This window comes from Anomaloglossus baeobatrachus, chromosome 6 (genome assembly GCF_048569485.1).
Source record: "Anomaloglossus baeobatrachus isolate aAnoBae1 chromosome 6, aAnoBae1.hap1, whole genome shotgun sequence".
Taxonomy (NCBI): domain Eukaryota; kingdom Metazoa; phylum Chordata; class Amphibia; order Anura; family Aromobatidae; genus Anomaloglossus; species Anomaloglossus baeobatrachus.
In genome coordinates, this window is record NC_134358.1 from 26754222 (window position 1) to 26774018 (window position 19797).

At 41.6% G+C, this 19797-nt stretch overlaps 1 protein-coding gene across 1 annotated transcript in view; it reads left to right on the plus strand.

Annotated features, from left to right (window-relative positions):
- Nucleotides 1-19797, plus strand: part of COL22A1 (collagen type XXII alpha 1 chain) — a 515443-nt gene that overhangs the window by 463964 nt on the left and 31682 nt on the right. Inside the window, exons 50-53 of the mRNA XM_075316011.1 lie at nt 7294-7347; nt 7656-7709; nt 11847-11900; nt 18592-18636. Coding sequence (XP_075172126.1) covers nt 7294-7347; nt 7656-7709; nt 11847-11900; nt 18592-18636 — 207 coding nt within the window. The remainder of the gene's footprint in view (nt 1-7293; nt 7348-7655; nt 7710-11846; nt 11901-18591; nt 18637-19797) is intronic.

Here is a 19797-nt window from a genome sequence, read left to right on the forward strand (position 1 = left end):
CCGTGTGTGTGTGCTCCGTCCCAAAAACGAACATGCTTCCGTGCCAAACGGAGCAAAAAACGTGGGACGCACACGAACACACGGAAGATCAAATAACACGCACGTGTGTCTTTTAACATAGAACAACATATGTGCACGTTTGGTTGTATCTCTGGTATGTACGGAAACGGACCAAACACGCACGTTTTCAACGGATGTGTGTTGCAGGCCTTAAATTGTTTAAAAGTGTATAACAAAAATTGAGTTTTCCATTAAGAGCGAAAGCCTGTAATGAAACAAACAACATGATTATCAGTAATTCTGCACAATTAACCCCTCAAAGATCAATAGAAATGGACTCAGGAGAAAGTCGATATAGACATGTTTTAGAGTACTTGTCGGGGGCAGTGTTCTCCATGTTTACATGGTAACACAATGGACCCCCTGCCTGGTGCGCTCACACATACCAGAAGGCAGAGCCCGCCTCCCGCTGTGAACACCGTCTGGAGAAAGGTGATTTACCGAGACAAAAGAGACAAGCTCATAACGGGCTTCTCGTCACCGCGGGAAACTGCTGAGCGCTGATTGAATTCCGAGATTGAAGAAACCGAGATGAGGAAAGCCAAGATTGCTTCTAGGAATTGAGGGCAAACGGGAAAGTGACTCGGCTAATGAGCCGTGTTTACAGGAGAGCAATATCAAGAAACCATAAAATCCAGAGCTTATGATATCCTCCACCCAAGTTACCTGGAGACGTTTTCTTTCCTTGTGTTTCTGAGTCATCTTCAGTTTTTAGGAGACAAACGCTAAGTCAACATTAGGACTCATTGAGGTCATCGTCCAGGTTTCCACTAACCGTTCAGCATATAAATGCTTGGTGAAGGCTTGGTGACGACGAGCAACGTTAGACTGCGGTTATTATTTTGAGGACCACCAGAAGAAATGTAACGCTTGGATGCTAAACTAAAATCTAAAACTAAAAGAGCCTCAAAATCTTCCAAAAAACTATTTTAATACAATCGGCCTTTGTAGATGAACAATCCATAAACCAAGATCCCTCTACCCCCTATCATGCTAGGTACGGGAAAGTATCAAGTGAACGATGAAAGGAAAGGGAAGGGAAACCCCGTGTCAAGCGAAGGTGGAGATGGTGACCCCTGACCAAGCCTACCACCGGGCCTTGGCTCCCCACCCTATATAGGTCAGCACCTATGCTCCCAGCAGGATACCTGGCCCTAGGCTGACCATGACCTGGGCCCTAGGTAGGAAGTAAATCGTATGAGCTCTTTGTCAACCCCATTAGGCACTAAAGGACACACAGGGGTAACAAATAAGGGAAAACTACAAACAACTTATCTCTAGTAACTCAGGGAGAGAAGCTGCAACAACCACCAAGATTCTCCAGATTATTATTATTATTATTATGCCATCAATTCCATGGCGCTTTACATGTGAAAGGGGTACACATAATAGGGACAAGTACAATAATCAAAAACAATACAAGGCACAGACTGGTACAGGAGGATAGAGGTCCCTGTGGATAGGTGAGAATACAGTAGGTTAGGGTAGAGCTTATTGTGCGGCGCTGCATCAGACTGAGGGTTACGGCAGGTTGTAGGCTTGTCGGAAGAGGTGGGTCTTCAGGTTCCTTTTGAAGCTTGTCAAGGTAGGGGAGAGTCTGATGTGTTGAGGTAGAGCATTCCAGAGTATGGGGGAGGCACGGGAGAAATCTTGGATGCGATGGTGGGAAGAGGAGGTGAGAGGGGAGTAGAGAAGGAGATCTTGTGAGGATCGAAGGTTACATGCAGGTAAGTAGCGGGAGACTAGGTCAGAGATGTTGGGAGGAGACAGGTTGTGGATGGCTTTGTAGGTCATGGTTAGGGCTGTATGTATGCAAGCCCCCTGCTTGCACTGAAGACTTGATAAAGATGTATCAAATATCACCAGTACCAAGCAATAGGAAGTGAAGGTATATATAAGACAAGGGAAGTACTGATGAACAGTAGCTGACAGGCTGAACAATGCCACAGGGTCCTAAAGAGAAATGGCAAAAAACCAAATAGTATTGATAAAAGGTCAGGTTTATGCAGCCAAACGCTGCGACCTTCTGCAGCTGGACACGAAAGGACTGTATGTCACCCATGAGACCCCCTTGGAAAACCAATAGAAAGTTAATGGCTCTGTAGGGCCTGCTTCTTTTTGCCTTATTGCCCATTATTGTGACCAGAGCCTTCCTGGAAATTTGCTAAATTTATGTCTGGGCAGCCCAACTCGGATGACAACCTCAGTAGGCCCCATGTTAGGGGTTGTCACTCTGCAGTGGCTGCTAGAGTAGAAGGTGCAAGTTAGACCCTGATTCTAAATTATTTTCAGATTGGACCTGGAAGATGTACCAGCTATCTATACTCTCCCAAATAATGCTCAATTTATGGGTTGAAATTCTCATGAACGACAGTAGAAGAACTGGCCAACTATAGATCTGGCTGATACTGCTATTAAATTGAGTGTGTCAACATAATATGACCTAGTGGGTTCTTTCTATGCAACTATCTACAGAAAAAACACTCACAATCTTGCAATTTTCACAGTAAGTTACTAAGTCTAATATTAGACTCAAATTTGCTGTAATATTCAGAAGAGAAGTGGACATTGGTATCAACAGACTGACCCTTCTGAGCATAAACACTGTCACACATGGGTAGCAGAAAAAGGGAAGAGCTATTACATGGAGAAGGCGCGGTCACACCCTTCTGGTCCCTCTACAGACTAGAAAGAACCTAGCCGCAGAACTAAAAACACCATCTCGGACCTGACTCCTTGAAAGACTGTCGAGGGGTTTCTTGTACCTCCTGATGGACCAGTGATAGACCAGAGAGGAAGCCGCAAAACACTGCCTACAAGGCGAGAGGACGGTGTACAAGAAGACACAAAAACCCAGAGAAAACTAAAACATGTTCATGTAAGGTGAAAAAAATAGATGCTGTGAAGGAACACAAACCGACTAAGAAAAACTGAGAAAAAAAGGCAAGTTGGATATAATTTGACACAAGCTCCAAAAATGGGCCTGACCAAATTAATATTTGGTTGCACACCCTTAACCCTTTGGAATAAATACCTGCATTCAGTCGCCTCCTATAACCGTCAACAAGCTTCTTCCTCCTCTCACCTGGAATCTCGGACTCTTCTTTATAAACCAGGTCTCTCATATCTAAAGGCGTCTTCTCTCCTCCCAACAGCAATTTTAAGATCTCCCCACATGTGTCAATAGGATTTAGATCCGGACTCATTGCTGTCTCTTCAGAACTCTCCAGCGCTTTGTTTTCATTCATTTCTGGGGCTTCTTGAAGTGTTTGGGGTCATTGTCCTGCTGGAGACCCATAACGTAGGACACAGATCCAGCTCTCTGGCACTGGGCACTACATTGCCACCCAAAATCCTTTGGTGATCTTCAGATTTCATGATACATTGAACACAGTCAATGCTCCCACTGCAACAAAACAACCCCAATATATCTTCGAACCTCCACCATATTATTATTATTTATTATTATAGCGCCATTTATTCCATGGCGCTTTACAAGTGAAAGGGTATACGTACAACAATCATTAGCAGTACAAAACAGACTGGTATAGGAGGAGAGAGGACCCTGCCCGCGAGGGCTCACAGTCTACAGGGAATGGGTGATGGTACAATAGGTGAGGACAGAGCTGGTTGCGCAGTGGTCTACTGGACTGAGGGCTATTGTAGGTTGTAGGCTTGTTGGAAGAGGTGGGTCTTGAGGTTCCTCTTGAAGCTTTTCACGGTAGGGGAGAGTCTGATGTGCTGAGGTAGAGCGTTCTAGAGTATGGGGGATGCACGGGAGAAATCTTGTACGTGCTGTATTCTTTTTTTGTAGGCCTAATTTCGTTTTTGGTAAACAGCAGCTTTACCAAAAAGCTCTATCTTGGTCTCCTCTGTCCACAAGATGCTTTCCCAGAAGTATTTTGGTTACTCACAAATATTGGCAAACTGCAGTCTAGCTTTTTTATGTCTCTGTGTCAGCTGTGGGGTCCTTCTGGGTCTCCTCCATAGTGTTCAATGTAATTCAGATGTGGACAGATAGTTCTCATTTTTTACACTAATGCACCCTGAGCTGCAGGACAGCTTGAATTTCTTTGGACCTTGACTGGGGCATATCCACCATCCGGACTATCCTGCGTTTCAACCTTTCAACAATTTCTCTGTGCCATCCACGTCCAGGTAGATTAGCTACAGTGCCATGGGTTGTAATCTTCTTGATTATGTTGTGCACCGTGGACAAAAGGAACATCAAGATCTCTGGAGATGAACTTCTAACCTTGAGATTGTTAGCATTTTTCAACAATCTTGGTTCTGATGTCCTCAGACAGTTCTTCTCCTCTTTCTGTTCTCCATGCTTAGTGTGACACACACAGACACGCAATGCAAAGATTGAGTCAACCTCTCCCCTTTTTATCTGGTGTCAGTTGTCATTTTCACATTGCCAAAAATGTCACTTGTCATGGATGAGTTTGACAGAGCATCACATGCTTGAAAGTCTGGAATCAAGAGCTCGCTCTACCGCATACTCCTGATCCCCTTCCAAAGCCACCTCAATTATCTCTTGAGGACCAGGTGTCCCCTCAATTTTTTTTTTAAAAGGAAAGAATTATTGATTCTCCAAGCAAAAGGAAGTTGCAACTTAATTGTCAGAGGACTAAGAATTTTAGTAATTTTATAGGGAGCTACAAATTTAGGTGCAAACTTCCTAGACGTGACCTTTAAGTGAAAAATCTTTGGTGGCAGCCACCCAAAATATCTCAAATATTGCTCCACCGCTTGGTTCATCCTTTCTGTGTGCCCATTAGTCTCGGGATGATAACCTGAGGAAAAGACAGCTTGATACTCAATCTGTGGGAAAATCTATGACAAGAGCTAGCCAGCAATGGAGCCCCTCGATCAGAAATAATGTTTTGGGGAACACAAGGAAATTTAATGATATGAGAAAGCAACAGAGGTGCTAAGCTTTTGAAGTGGGACCAAGTGAACTGTTTTGCAAAAATGGTCCACTACCACCTACATGACTGTTTCACCGCTAGAGTTAGGCATATCAGTTACAAAGTGCATGGACACGTGGGTCTAAGGCGGGCTTTGCACGTTGCGACATCGCAAGCCGATGCTGCGATGTCGCACGCGATAGTCCCCGCCCCCGTCGCAGGTACAATATCTTGTGAAAGCTGGCGTAGCGAAAATTATCACTACACCGGCTTCACATGCACTCACCTGCCTTGCGACCGTCGCTCTGGCCGGCGACCCACCTCCTTATTAAGGGGGCGGGTTGTGCGGCGTCATAGCGACGTCACACGGCAGGCGGCCAATAAGAGCGGAGGGGCGGAGATGAGCATGATGTAAACATCCCGCCCAACTCCTTCCTTCCGCATAACCTACGGAAGCCGTGGTGACACCGATAGGACATGTTCCTCGCTCCTGCGACTTCACACACAGCGATGTGTGCTGCCGCAGGAGCGAGGAACAACATCGGACCGTCGCGTCAGCGTAATTATGGATTACGCCGACGCTGCACCGATGATACGATTACGACGCTTTTGCGCTCGTTAATCATATCATCTAGGCTTTACACACTGCGATGTCGCATGCGATGCCGGAAGTGCGTCATTTTCAATTTGACCCCACCAACATCGCACCTGCGATGTCGTAGTGTGCAAAGCCCGCCTAAGGCTATGACAGAACATTGTTAGGCAAGAGATAATCCCCTGGGGCTTGGCGAGAGGCTTCAGCGCTGGCACAGACTCCTTGTTCATCCTCCTTCCCGTGTTTGTGTCTCCTCACCCTCCGGCCTCTGCAGACCTGATCTCCCGGCTTCCAACTTCAGTTCTGTTTTCTCACCTGATTTTGATCCTGCCTTTGCAGTGACTTGACGTTCCTGGCTAGTCCCTGACTGCTTGACTACTCTATTGCCCCCTGGTGGTTCGCCTGTGAACTGCCTGCTGACGTTACTCTGCTGTAATTCAGCTGCCTTTCTGTTGCAGTGTTACTTTGACTCTCCTTCACTACTCTGCTGCCACCTAGTGGGGATCAAGCTGTACTATATCTTACCAGGCCTTTGTACAGCGTGATAGCTTAATTCTGCTACTAAACAAGTCTGCCCCATGGGGCTTTTGCTTTCCACTAAAATCAACATGATAGGCTATACTGTAGGTTTAACTTGATGGATGTAAGGGGTACATTGCACGCTGCAACATCGCTACTGCGATATCGTCGGGGTCAAATCGAAGTGACGCACATCCGGCGCCAGTAACGACGTCGCAACGTGTAATGCCTAGATGCACCAATAAACGATCCCAAAAGTGTTGAAAATCGGTGATCTGTGTAGTGTCGGACATTTCCATAATGTCGCTACATCAGGAGATACGATGTTGTCGTCGTTCCTGCGGCAGCACACATCGCTGTGTGTGAAGCCGCAGGAGCGAGGAACATCTCCTTACCTGCCTCCACCGGCTATGCAGAAGGAAGGAGGTGGGCGGGATGTTTATGTCCCGCTCATCTCCGCCTCTCCGCTTCTATTGGCTGCCTGCCGTGTGACGTCGCAGGGCAGGTAGGAGGCGGGTCGCCGGCCAGAGCGACGTCGCAGGGCAGGTAAGTGCGTGTAAAGCTGCCGTAGCTATAATGTTAGTTACGGCAGCTATCACAAGATATCGCATGTGCGACGGGGGCGGGTACTATCGCGCTCGGCATCGCTAGCATTGGCTAGCGATGTCGCATCATGCAAAGTATCCCTAAGACTACCTTAAAAGCTTTGAGACTATGAAATATTAATGGCTGTCAGTGTTTGTACTAGTCTTTGCTGTTATCTCTATATTTGCATATGAGATAATAATGTATGTGAACAAGCACACTGCTCAGGAAAGTGAGAGCCATGATTTAGCAGGGGGAAGGATTGTGATTACCCAGGACTGATAAGCAGCTAACTACTGTATAGAAATCAGTGGGCTGGACTGAGCTGACTGGGATGTTAGGAGTTAACTCTTCACCTGCAATGGACATCTGACCAGGCTTTTGTGGCCAAACTCCATGGAAACTACCTGTACACTATGTCAAATAAAAGGTCACTTTGCAGAAGAATGACAACAGATAGAAAAAGGAAGTCAATTTCAAACAATTTATTTTTATGATGTGTAACTAATAAAATATAATGAATAACATAAGAATACACCTTTAACTGTAGTTGATACTTTTTTTTATTGAATACTTAATGATCTGAATAATTATAGTTTTCTGAAATTCTGTTTATTTCAGGGGAAGGAAGGACCGCCAGGACCCAAAGGCCCACCCGGAATATCAGGACTACCAGTTAGTACAAATAGTTTTTATAGGGGTCATCCGGTTGAGATCATTTCATATATTGTACCCTATTAGAACATCTTTCCAATCGTTAGTAGAAGAGGTGGGTGTCCTTCTTCAGGATCATTATTTCTTGACCCTTCCTTTTGGAAGATCTATCCTGGCCTGTACTACATGCACCGACTTATTGTACAGGAAGCCTTTTTAAAAGTAGGGGCTGTCCAAAGCAACCCCTTAAGAATAATTGAATGGTTGTTTATGTGGGAGGAATTTTTTTGGACATTGATGATAACATTTATTTTTATTTTATTTTTAAGGGCATTACTGGCAAAGATGGAAAGGACGGGAAGCCGGGAACACCGGGCGAAGCAGTATGTCATTTTTATTCAGTAACTTGGCAGTGGCAAGTATACTAACAAATGTCTGGGTTAATTATTTTGCTCCTGTGTACAAGAATATAACTAATATAATACTGCGCCTATGTACAAGAATATAACTACTATAATACTGCCCCTATGTACAAGAATATAACTACTATAATACTGCCCCTATGTACAAGAGTATAACTACTATAATAGTGCTCCTATGTACAAGAATATAACTACTATAATAGTGCCCCTATGTACAAGAATATAACTACTATAATACTGCCCCTATGTACAAGAATATAACTACTATAATACTGCCCCTATGTACAAGAATATAACTACTATAATACTGCCCCCTATGTACAAGAATATAACTACTATAATACTGCCCCTATGTACAAGAATATAACTACTATAATAGTGCCCCTATGTACAAGAATATAACTACTATAATAGTGCCCCTATGTACAAGAATATAACTACTATAATACTGCCCCTATGTACAAGAGTATAACTACTATAATAGTGCCCCTATGTACAAGAATATAACTACTATAATAGTGCCCCTATGTACAAGAATATAACTAATATAATACTGCGCCTATGTACAAGAATATAACTACTATAATACTGCCCCTATGTACAAGAATATAACTACTATAATACTGCCCCTATGTACAAGAGTATAACTACTATAATACTGCTCCTATGTACAAGAATATACCTACTATAATACTGCTCCTATGTACAAGAATATAATTACTATAATACTGCTCCTATGTACAAGAATATAACTAATATAATACTGCTCCTATGTACAAGAATATAACTACTATAATACTGGCCCTATGTACAAGGGTATACCTACTATAATACTGCCTCATATGTACAAGGATATAACTAATATAATACTGCCCCTATGTACAAGAATATAACTACTATAATACTGGCTCCTATGTACAAGGATATACCTAGTATAATACTGTCCCCATGTACAAGAATATAACTACTATAATACTGTCCCTATGTACAAGAATATAACTACTATAATACTGCTCCTATGTACAAGAATATAACTACTATAATACTGCCCCTATGTACAAGAATATAACTACTATAATACTGCTCCTATGTACAAGAATATAACTACTATAATACTGCCCCCTATGTACAAGAATATAACTAATATAATACTGCCCCTATGTACAAGAATATAACTGCTATAATACTGCCCCCTATGTACAAGAATATAACTAATATAATACTGCTCCTATGTACAAGAATATAACTACTATAATACTGCCTCATATGTACAAGGATATAACTAATATAATACTGCCCCTATGTACAAGAATATAACTACTATAATACTGGCTCCTATGTACAAGGATATACCTAGTATAATACTGTCCCCATGTACAAGAATATAACTACTATAATACTGTCCCTATGTACAAGAATATAACTACTATAATACTGCTCCTATGTACAAGAATATAACTACTATAATACTGCCCCTATGTACAAGAATATAACTACTATAATACTGCTCCTATGTACAAGAATATAACTACTATAATACTGCCCCCTATGTACAAGAATATAACTAATATAATACTGCCCCTATGTACAAGAATATAACTGCTATAATACTGCCCCCTATGTACAAGAATATAACTAATATAATACTGCTCCTATGTACAAGAATATAACTACTATAATACTGCTCCTATGTACAAGAATATAACTACTATAATACTGCTCCTATGTACAAGAATATAACTACTATAATACTGCCCCCTATGTACAAGAATATAACTAATATAATACTGCCCCTATGTACAAGAATATAACTAATATAATACTGTCCCTATGTACAAGAATATAACTAATATAATACTGCCCCTATGTACAAGAATATAACTACTATAATACTGCTCCTATGTACAAGAATATAACTACTATAATACTGCTCCTATGTACAAGAATATAACTAATATAATACTGCTCCTATGTACAAGAATATAACTATTATAATACTGCTCCTATGTACAAGAATATAACTACTATAATACTGCTCCTATGTACAAGAATATAATTACTATAATACTGCCCCCTATGTACAAGAATATAACTGCTATAATACTGCTCCTATGTACAAGAATATAACTAATATAATACTGCCCCCTATGTACAAGAATATAACTGCTATAATACTGCTCCTATGTACAAGAATATCACTACTATAATACTGCCCCCTATGTACAAGTATATAACTACTATAATACTGCCCCCTATGTACAAGAATATAACTACTATAATACTGCCCCCTATGTACAAGAATATAACTACTATAATACTGCCCCTATATACAAGAATATAGCTACTATAATACTGCCCCTATATAAAAGAATATAACTACTATAATACTACCCCTATGTACAAGAATATAACTACTATAATACTGCTCCTATGTACAAGAATATAACTACTATAATACTGCCCCCTATGTACAAGAATATAACTACTATAATACTGCCCCCTATGTACAAGAATATACCTATTATAATACTGCTCCTATGTACAAGGATATAACTACAATAATACTGCCCCTATGTACAAGGATATAACTACAATAATACTGCCTCTAAATACAAGAATATAACTACTATAATACAGCTCGTAATGCACAAGAATATAGGAAGGAATAATGCATGATTATTTTGGCATAACTGAAAAGGTATTTGTGTTATTGAGGTGTGACTTCTGTATGTATAGTACGGTATGGGCACACAGTCTGGTGCACTGATCTGCAGTATATATCTATACGCTTGGTTGTATTTCTCTTGGTGCAGGGCTGATGTACACCTCCTGAATATATCATCCTCCTTGCCGTCCCCATGTTGTCTGGCATATTAATGCGGGCGGCGCAGGGAGCACACACTGAGGTTATTTATCAGAGAGTCAACAGAACAACCAGCGAGCACAAACACGGCTCTGCTCCCATTGATCACCGGGCTCTCCCCGGCCTTGGAGCGCGGCCGTCTCTGACATCTGATGTGTGATTCCTTTGCTGGAAATAGAAAACTTTGATGAATTATTCCAATATTATTTATTTATTATTTATTATATTTATTTTATATGAAGCATGTTTTTGGCTCGCTGAGCCAAAACCAAACTATAAACCACACCCAAACCACACCCAAACCACCCCACGGCGAGGTTAATAAAAGAAGTCAGAGGAGCGGCAGGGCATTAGGGCTGATGTGTATACCCAGATTCCTCATAGAGTGACCCCATCATTCCACTTGTGTCTTTGGTTAATATCCGTCCATCTTGACCTTGACCGGCTGCCATCTCCTTCATCTCTTCCCCTCCCAGGATCGCTGTTCATTGTCCCCAGCCCACTTTATATAGACCTTTATGAGTTCTGCATATTTTGGGTGAGGTCCCCATGTCCTGTCATGATAGTATTTTTTTTTCCTTATAAAAACTGTCCAGGAGGGATTACAGAGGGATAAATAAACATATCATAAACAAATGTGACCAAAAATGAGAGTGGATTATGTAAACTTCCACTACCCTAGACCACCATGGACATTAGCATTGCTTTCTTCCCTGTCCTAGGCAATCCACAACATGACCATTATCTTTTTCACTACCCTAGTGATTAAATACATTACTATAGGCTTATTAGCTGCACTAGAACACCAGGGACATTACTAATACTCTTATCAGTTCCTTAGACTAGCTAAGATCTTGCCGTTAGGTTATTCACTTCTCTAGACCACCAGGGACATCACCATTAACATCATCACTTCTATAGACTACCAAGTACATTACTATGAATTTTATAACTACACTATACAACCAGGGACTTTGCCAATACTGTTGTCACAATGTGAATTCGGGATAGCGAGGGACAGGAGGCTCCTGTGCTGTTCCTTACACTAGGGGACCCTGTCCTTATCTGTTTACCATCTCACTCCTGCCCTGTCCCTCCCTGGGGGGTATTAGAGTAGTATTTCTCAGGAGTATAGAAAGGTATGGCACTCCGGCTTCTCCACCATTGTAGTCTTTCGTTTCGCCACCTTTGTGTTATGTATTTGCCGTTTAATAATTATGTTCTTTTTTGCATAGGGAAAACCAGGAGAACTGGGACCTCCCGGCAGAGAAGGGGCTCGAGGACTGCCTGTATGTATATGAAGATGTAATAAATACGAGGCAAATATATCCATATAGAATGTATAGGTGTCACTGCAGGGGAAAGAGGCTGTACTAGCCATATAGGACAACACACGAAGTGGGAAGGCATGACCCTGACAATAACCTGCAGCTCACCCGCACTACCCTCACCGACCCTAGCAAAGGCTGACCCAGGCTCAGCACCTGTCACCAGGCTGACCCAGGCTCAGCACCTGTCACCAGGCTGACCCAGGCTCAGCACCTGTCACCAGGCTGACCCAGGCTCAGCACCTGTCACCAGGCTGACCCAGGCTCAGCACCTGTCACCAGGCTGACCCAGGCTCAGCACCTGTCACCAGGCTGACCCAGGCTCAGCACCTGTCACCAGGCTGACCCAGGCTCAGCACCTGTCACCAGGCTGACCCCGGCTCTGCATCTGTCACCAGGCTCTGCACTTGTCACCGAGCTGGATACCTGGGGCCCTGTCTTACCCTAGCAAATGGGTCCTAAGTATGGATGGATGATATGAGTGCTATGTCAACACCACTGAGACTAAAGAAAAACACAAGGGAATAATACAGGGGAAACACAACTGCAATCACCAGAGTCCTAGTAGATAGCAAAAGACAAACACTTATCTGAGCAGCAGCAACCAAAGGAATCTTTAGAGCAACAAAAGATGACCTGTCCAGAGCTGAGCAAGGAACAAACTATAAACCACACCCAAACAACCCAGGGTGAGGTTAATAAAGGAAGTCAGAGGATAGCAACTAAGAGACAGGGCAACAGTTTCCATGGTCCTAGAGTCCGCAGCTTCAGAAATGGGGAACTGTCAGTTAACATGTGCCACCAATCTTTGTGATCTTCTAGCACTCACTGCCACTGTATTATCAGCCAGCCGTGATACCTCTGTGACAAGCTGTTACAATATAGAATGTCCACATTAGCAATACTCTGATTCTAACTTTTTTAATTTCTTTGCTTTTCTTTTTTTTATTTTTTGCCTACACAGCTGTATTACTCTTTGTTTTATGATAATTTAGTTGTAGTTTGGATTCATTTTACCACATGATGTTCTGTAAAAGGTGGGGGGATTACAAGTGAAGTGACATGTTGTAAAAAAAATACAACTCCGTCATTGTTTTGTTTTTGTTTTTTGTTTTTTTTCAATTTTACGTTGTCAGCGTAATAAAGATGATCCGAAAAATAGATACTAGAATTCAGTATGAATATTGCAATATTAAGTTTACATATTTTTTTTTTTATTTTACTACTTTTAAATATATGTACAGTTAGGTCCAGAAATATTTGGACAGTGACACAAGTTTTGTTATTTTAGCTGTTTACAAAAACATGTTCAGAAATACAATTATATATATATAATATGGGCTGAAAGTGCACACTCCCAGCTGCAATATGAGAGTTTTCACATCCAAATCGGAGAAAGGGTTTAGGAATCATAGCTCTGTAATGCATAGCCTCCTCTTTTTCAAGGGACCAAAAGTAATTGGACAAGGGACTCTAAGGGCTGCAATTAACTCTGAAGGCGTCTCCCTCGTTAACCTGTAATCAATGAAGTAGTTAAAAAGTCTGGGGTTGATTACAGGTGTGTGGTTTTGCATTTGGACGCTGTTGCTGTGACCAGACAACATGCGGTCTAAGGAACTCTCAATTGAGGTGAAGCAGAACATCCTGAGGCTGAAAAAAAAGAAAAAATCCATCAGAGAGATAGCAGACATGCTTGGAGTAGCAAAATCAACAGTCGGGTACATTCTGAGAAAAAAGGAATTGACTGGTGAGCTTGGGAACTCAAAAAGGCCTGGGCGTCCACGGATGACAACAGTGGTGGATGATCGCCGCATACTTTCTTTGGTGAAGAAGAACCCGTTCACAACATCAACTGAAGTCCAGAACACTCTCAGTGAAGTAGGTGTATCTGTCTCTAAGTCAACAGTAAAGAGAAGACTCCATGAAAGTAAATACAAAGGGTTCACATCTAGATGCAAACCATTCATCAATTCCAAAAATAGACAGGCCAGAGTTAAATTTGCTGAAAAACACCTCATGAAGCCAGCTCAGTTCTGGAAAAGTATTCTATGGACAGATGAGACCAAGATCAACCTGTACCAGAATGATGGGAAGAAAAAAGTTTGGAGAAGAAAGGGAACGGCACATGATCCAAGGCACACCACATCCTCTGTAAAACATGGTGGAGGCAACGTGATGGCATGGGCATGCATGGCTTTCAATGGCACTGGGTCACTTGTGTTTATTGATGACATAACAGCAGACAAGAGTAGTCGGATGAATTCTGAAGTGTACCGGGATATACTTTCAGCCCAGATTCAGCCAAATGCCGCAAAGTTGATCAGACGGCGCTTCATAGTACAGATGGATAATGACCCCAAGCATACAGCCAAAGCTACCCAGAAGTTCATGAGTGCAAAAAAGTGGAACATTCTGCAATGGCCAAGTCAATCACCAGATCTTAACCCAATTGAGCATGCATTTCACTTGCTCAAATCCAGACTTAAGACGGAAAGACCCACAAACAAGCAAGACCTGAAGGCTGCGGCTGTAAAGGCCTGGCAAAGCATTAAGAAGGAGGAAACCCAGCGTTTGGTGATGTCCATGGGTTCCAGACTTAAGGCAGTGATTGCCTCCAAAGGATTCGCAACAAAATATTGAAAATAAAAATATTTTGTTTGGGTTTGGTTTATTTGTCCAATTATTTTTGACCTCCTAAAATGTGGAGTGTTTGTAAAGAAATGTGACAATTCCTACAATTTCTATCAGATATTTTTGTTCAAACCTTCAAATTAAACGTTACAATCTGCACTTGAATTCTGTTGTAGAGGTTTCATTTCAAATCCAATGTGGTGGCATGCAGAGCCCAACTCGCGAAAATTGTGTCACTGTCCAAATATTTCTGGACCTAACTGTATATATACATATGTATGTTTTATTTATCTTTGTTTAAGTTTTCTATTTTTTTTTGGGGGGGAGGGGTTTGATTTGTAAATAAATTATTTTTTCATGAACGAAGCTTATTTTGAGCAGTGTGAGCTGTCATTTTTAATATTTTTGCTGGCTTATTTATTTTTTTTTCAATTTTTTTTTGAAGGAGCTGAAGTGAAAAAATAAATAAATAATAATTATAATAATAATAATAATAATAATGGTGTTTTATTTTCTTTCCATGCCATGAATAAATATTTATTGTGGTAGAATGGACTTTTTTTTTTTTTTAAAAAAAAAAAAAAAAAAAAGCATCAGTCCCTTTTCTAGGCAGGGAGGGATGATTGGCAACAATGTTTTTACAGCGCTATGGAATAAGAGGACGCTATAAAATCAATAGTAAATGAAAAATTCTTAGTATCATAATAAATATATCCTCTCATATCAATGTGTTACATAGTAGACCCGTGACTTGGTGCAGGGGCTATGTCTTCACATGGCAGCTGATTTACAAGTGGTCCATACCCCCCCCCCCCCCAAAAAAAATAAAATTGTTCTCTCTTCTCACAACATTGAGAAATACAAGCAAAGCTGACATAATGATGGAGGTCGCCCCATGAAGCTCAACACCCTCTGCAGCAAAGTGGAAAATTACTTACAAACAAGTATTGGAAATCGATATTTTTACCGAGCGCAAACCGGGATCAGCGGCTGAATACTGGACACATGGACAATTACGGTGTTTAGCGAGGCAGGTACAGGATATGGAACATGGGCTAAATGTCTCTTACATGAGGCCGAGTGATAAATTAAGACATTTGCTCTACATAAAAGACCATCTTAATTAGGAAGATCAGAATAGTCACTTAAAGGGATACTCGGGCTACCTTGACACTAGTGTTTTTTAGTGTGTATTTTTTCATTTAATATTGATTTTGAATTATGCAGTGTTTTTTTGTTATTTTCTTGCTTTTTGGTGTTTTTCTGACTTCGCATTGAGAGTTGTGAATTCCCATAGTGCAGTGTGCTCTGGTAACAGGAAACAGGAAGTAGCAATGAAACAGGAAGTGGAATGTTCTGACTTCCTGAATATTACATAACAAAGGTTTACTGTTAAAAAAAAGCATAATTGTCAAAAAAACCTTTAAAATGAGAACCAATACCAGTTCAAAATAAAGGAAATGGTGTCCATTTCATGATAAAATATTGATTTTATTTAAATTTTTAAAAATGACATACAATACACATTCATAAACAATATAGGACAGGATCAAAAACCCAATATAATTTAGCAGCGGTATAACAGGTAATACAAGTGCAATGACCAATGATGTATTAAATATCTGTTGGTTTTTATATAGCATATAAATAATAAAGTGCAAAGTGCTATATTATATGTAGTTATATATAATACTGAAAGGGAAAGGTATAATACATGTGACTTGTTGCTATAAAGTGCCTGTAAAGTGCAAAATTAATTATAAATTTAATATACCTTTAAATTGGTCAAAGATGTCCTGCATGCCACTATGCCCCGATGCGCGTTTCAAGCGTTCTTTTCCTCAGGGGGTGCTGGTTTTTTTTGTTAAAAAAAGCAGTAGAACATAAAACTCCAATATATATTGTGTACTAACGTAATCACACCGAGATGCTAAATAAAGTTAAATTAATTTCGATTCAGAAAATAATTAGGTTTTTATGTCTTTTGTAAAAATCTATAATTTTTTTATGTTTTATTTTTCATGTCACAATGTGTTTTAAATCATGCAATTTTCGCAGTGAATATTGGTGTGATGGCAGGCAGGCATGTGTGGTAGTTGTAGCAGCAGGGGAGCAACAGGCCACAGCACAGCCCGTCACCAACCCCTCGCCGCACCACACACAGGAGGACTCCACAACAGTTTTAGGCGACATCAGCCTCTCTCATTTCTTCAGAAAATAAAGTCCAATCTCAGTTCTTTCTTAAACAAGTTAACTTTATTATTTCTGGTATCTTCACAACACCTCGGTCCGCATATTGCTGGCACTGGTATCCGTCTCATGGGGGTCCCTTCTACTCTGCACATTTGACATAATTTTGCATCAATCAGCATCTCCGACACCCGGGCACCCCTTATACCCTCCGGGCCTCTCCCTTCCTCACCACTCCTCATATCCACACAGGGGTCGCAAATGCTCAGGGGTCTGCCCTTCGTGCCAAGCCATCAAGACATACCCCCACCAAAACTTCTGGACTTTTCTGCAAGTAGATACCATCGCCAGGCCCCCAGCCGCCAGACTAAACCTCTCTGCATGGGGGACGCGGTTCCACAGTCCGGACCGGGTCCCGCGTGCCGCAGCCGTGGAGGTGTCCCGCAGGCTCCAAATGTCCAAATCGGGGGGGGGGGGGTTCACAGCTCTATCTTCCCGGGGACTCTCCTTTGCCTATCCCATCAACTCTCCCTTATATAGACCCTGTTCTCCTCCTCTTTCTGCCTACCCAGGTGCCAGGACATACATGCTGCAACACTGCCACACGGTGGTGAACTACACAAGGCATTTACAGTTACAGACCGTTAGTGTGCCGGGTATAGATGCAGGGGTGGGCCTATTCCTTAACCACCCTACATTGGGACTGTTCTAGACTCCCAATTTCTGTTCTTTCTGGAAATGCACATGCACATTAGCATCAATAGACTGACTATGTTCCCATCTTTTCTTTTGAAGCATATAATGAGCGCATGCTGTGGTCACTTAAAAGAGAGCGGGAACAGTGGCATCATCTATTGGGATTGTTCAATCCTCTGATGTGGACCGCACATCCAAAGCACAATGAGATATGGCCTTCAAAGACGTCCAAATATTATGGTCTGAGGTTGTTTTCTCATGAAGACGGTATAAAAAGCGCTTAAAAATGGTTGAAAACTGTCCACATCATCCATCCCCAGCCGTCCGTACAGTAGTGTAAACAGTCATCATCCAAAATCTCCTCCTGGAGTCTGCGGCTGACGGATCCATCTCCGCGAAAGTCTCATTAATAAGACTTCATGTAACAAACAAGTGAGAAGACGCACAATGAGATTTGTCAACGGATTGTGCTCCGGCTTCGAAAATCTCGACATTGTGATAAATTCTCCGTCCTTTTATTACCTCCTTCCCCCCCGTAAGGAATCGGTGATGAATAGTAATGTATGCAGCCACAAAAAATCAAAAATAAAGCAGAAAAAGATGAAAATCTCAGCCGCCCCGCTGCAGATGTTGTCCTCATTAGAGTGATCAACACTAATTATTTTTTCAAGGAAATGATCAATGAAAGCATCAATTACTAACGAGGATTATAATCAAAGAAACACATTGCTCGTTTGTGATGAAGACTGCATGAAAAATCTCCTGCCGTGTTGTGTACACAGCTCCTACACAGAGCTACTGTATGTGTCTCCATGGTAACAGACTACAAACAAACATGTGTAGTCTGACCATGCAGTAAAGTGTTACTCCCTTCCATCCGTCCCTTACTTATTACTTTTATATATTGGGCAATGCATGTTACTAAGTGGATGAGGAACATGAACAGAAACTCAAGGCTAAGAGCCGACTACACAGGATTGTTTGTAGTCTGTTACCATGGATACATAGAATCTGCAGACACAGTTTTCAAGATTCCAAATAGCATTAATTGGTTGCAAAAGTGTGAACATTTTTGAAGATGGGGGAAATAGACGATTTTGTTTCTTTGTTCATTTATTGTTCTTATTTTTTTCAGGGCTTCAAGGGTCACAGAGGAGACGCGGGATTACCCGGCAGCAGAGTAAGATGTGTACTAATATAATCTATAGAACCTTTTGAGTTTTTCAATCACAGGAAATAATAATAGAGCGCTAGGATACAGCACCAGTGTCTGATCGTGGGCTCTGCTTCCTCATATGCCCACCGATTCTCCAAATTAAGATACTTCCGAGCTATTGCTCCTCCGTACGGAGGTGCTCAAAGCGCCCCACTCCTTATTGCATCTTGTACCAGCTTTTTTGTGGAGCTTTTGGTGTTTTGCACCTTTTTTTTGCCACCAAATGCACTTTTTTTTTTTTAATGTATGTTACATCCATTTGCTTGTTATCTGTTCACCACTGTGGGCGGAGGTTTGGGGTTTCCAGATGGTTTTTCCTGATTCATCTCCCCCTCCGGAGTCATTTCATGTAAACCAATTTTCAAAACGTGACTTTTTGTTCTAAAAAAAATGTCACAAAAATGGTTAAAGGTGATTTTGACTTTGCACAAAATTCATGAAAACTGTGCCCATTTTGATTATTTGTAGTAGGATCTGGCTGGAATGCGCACAAAATAGAGTGACCCTATTTATGGAGGAGAGCATTTTGAAAAAATGGGATCGCTTACCTGTGGGATAAAGAAGTGACCCTATTAACCCACCATTCCAGCATTTCTTTGTTTCACTGCTGCAGAGGCACTTTTAATCTGAGGTCCCTGACCCCTACTCATATACTCACCTTCTGGCGGCGTCACCTTTTTGTGACACCGATCCTGTTCCGTGGCGCCATCTTGTGACTGTAACTTCTGACTGACCAGAAGTCAGAAGTTACGTCACAAACTCTCAATGCACCTCTATGAGAGCCAGAATAAGGTCAGAACGAGGCTCTCATAGCCAGAATCAGGCTCTCATAGCCAGAATGAGGCTCTCATAGCCAGAATGAGGCTCTCATAGCCAGAACGAGGCTCTCATAGCCAGAACGAGGCTCTCATATAGTTTTATTGAGTTGTGAACTCTGGCGCGCTCTGTGAAACACTGGCGATGTCTTAAATAGATGAAGATAGTGGAGGGTGAATATAAGTAAGGGGGCAGCGGACTTATGTTTAAGGAACCACTGCAACGCTGAAATAAAAAAAAACATCTGGAGTGGTGCTTTATAAAGTTCTACCAGCTGCTGCCTTGTGGCTGGGATAAGAACCTAATAAG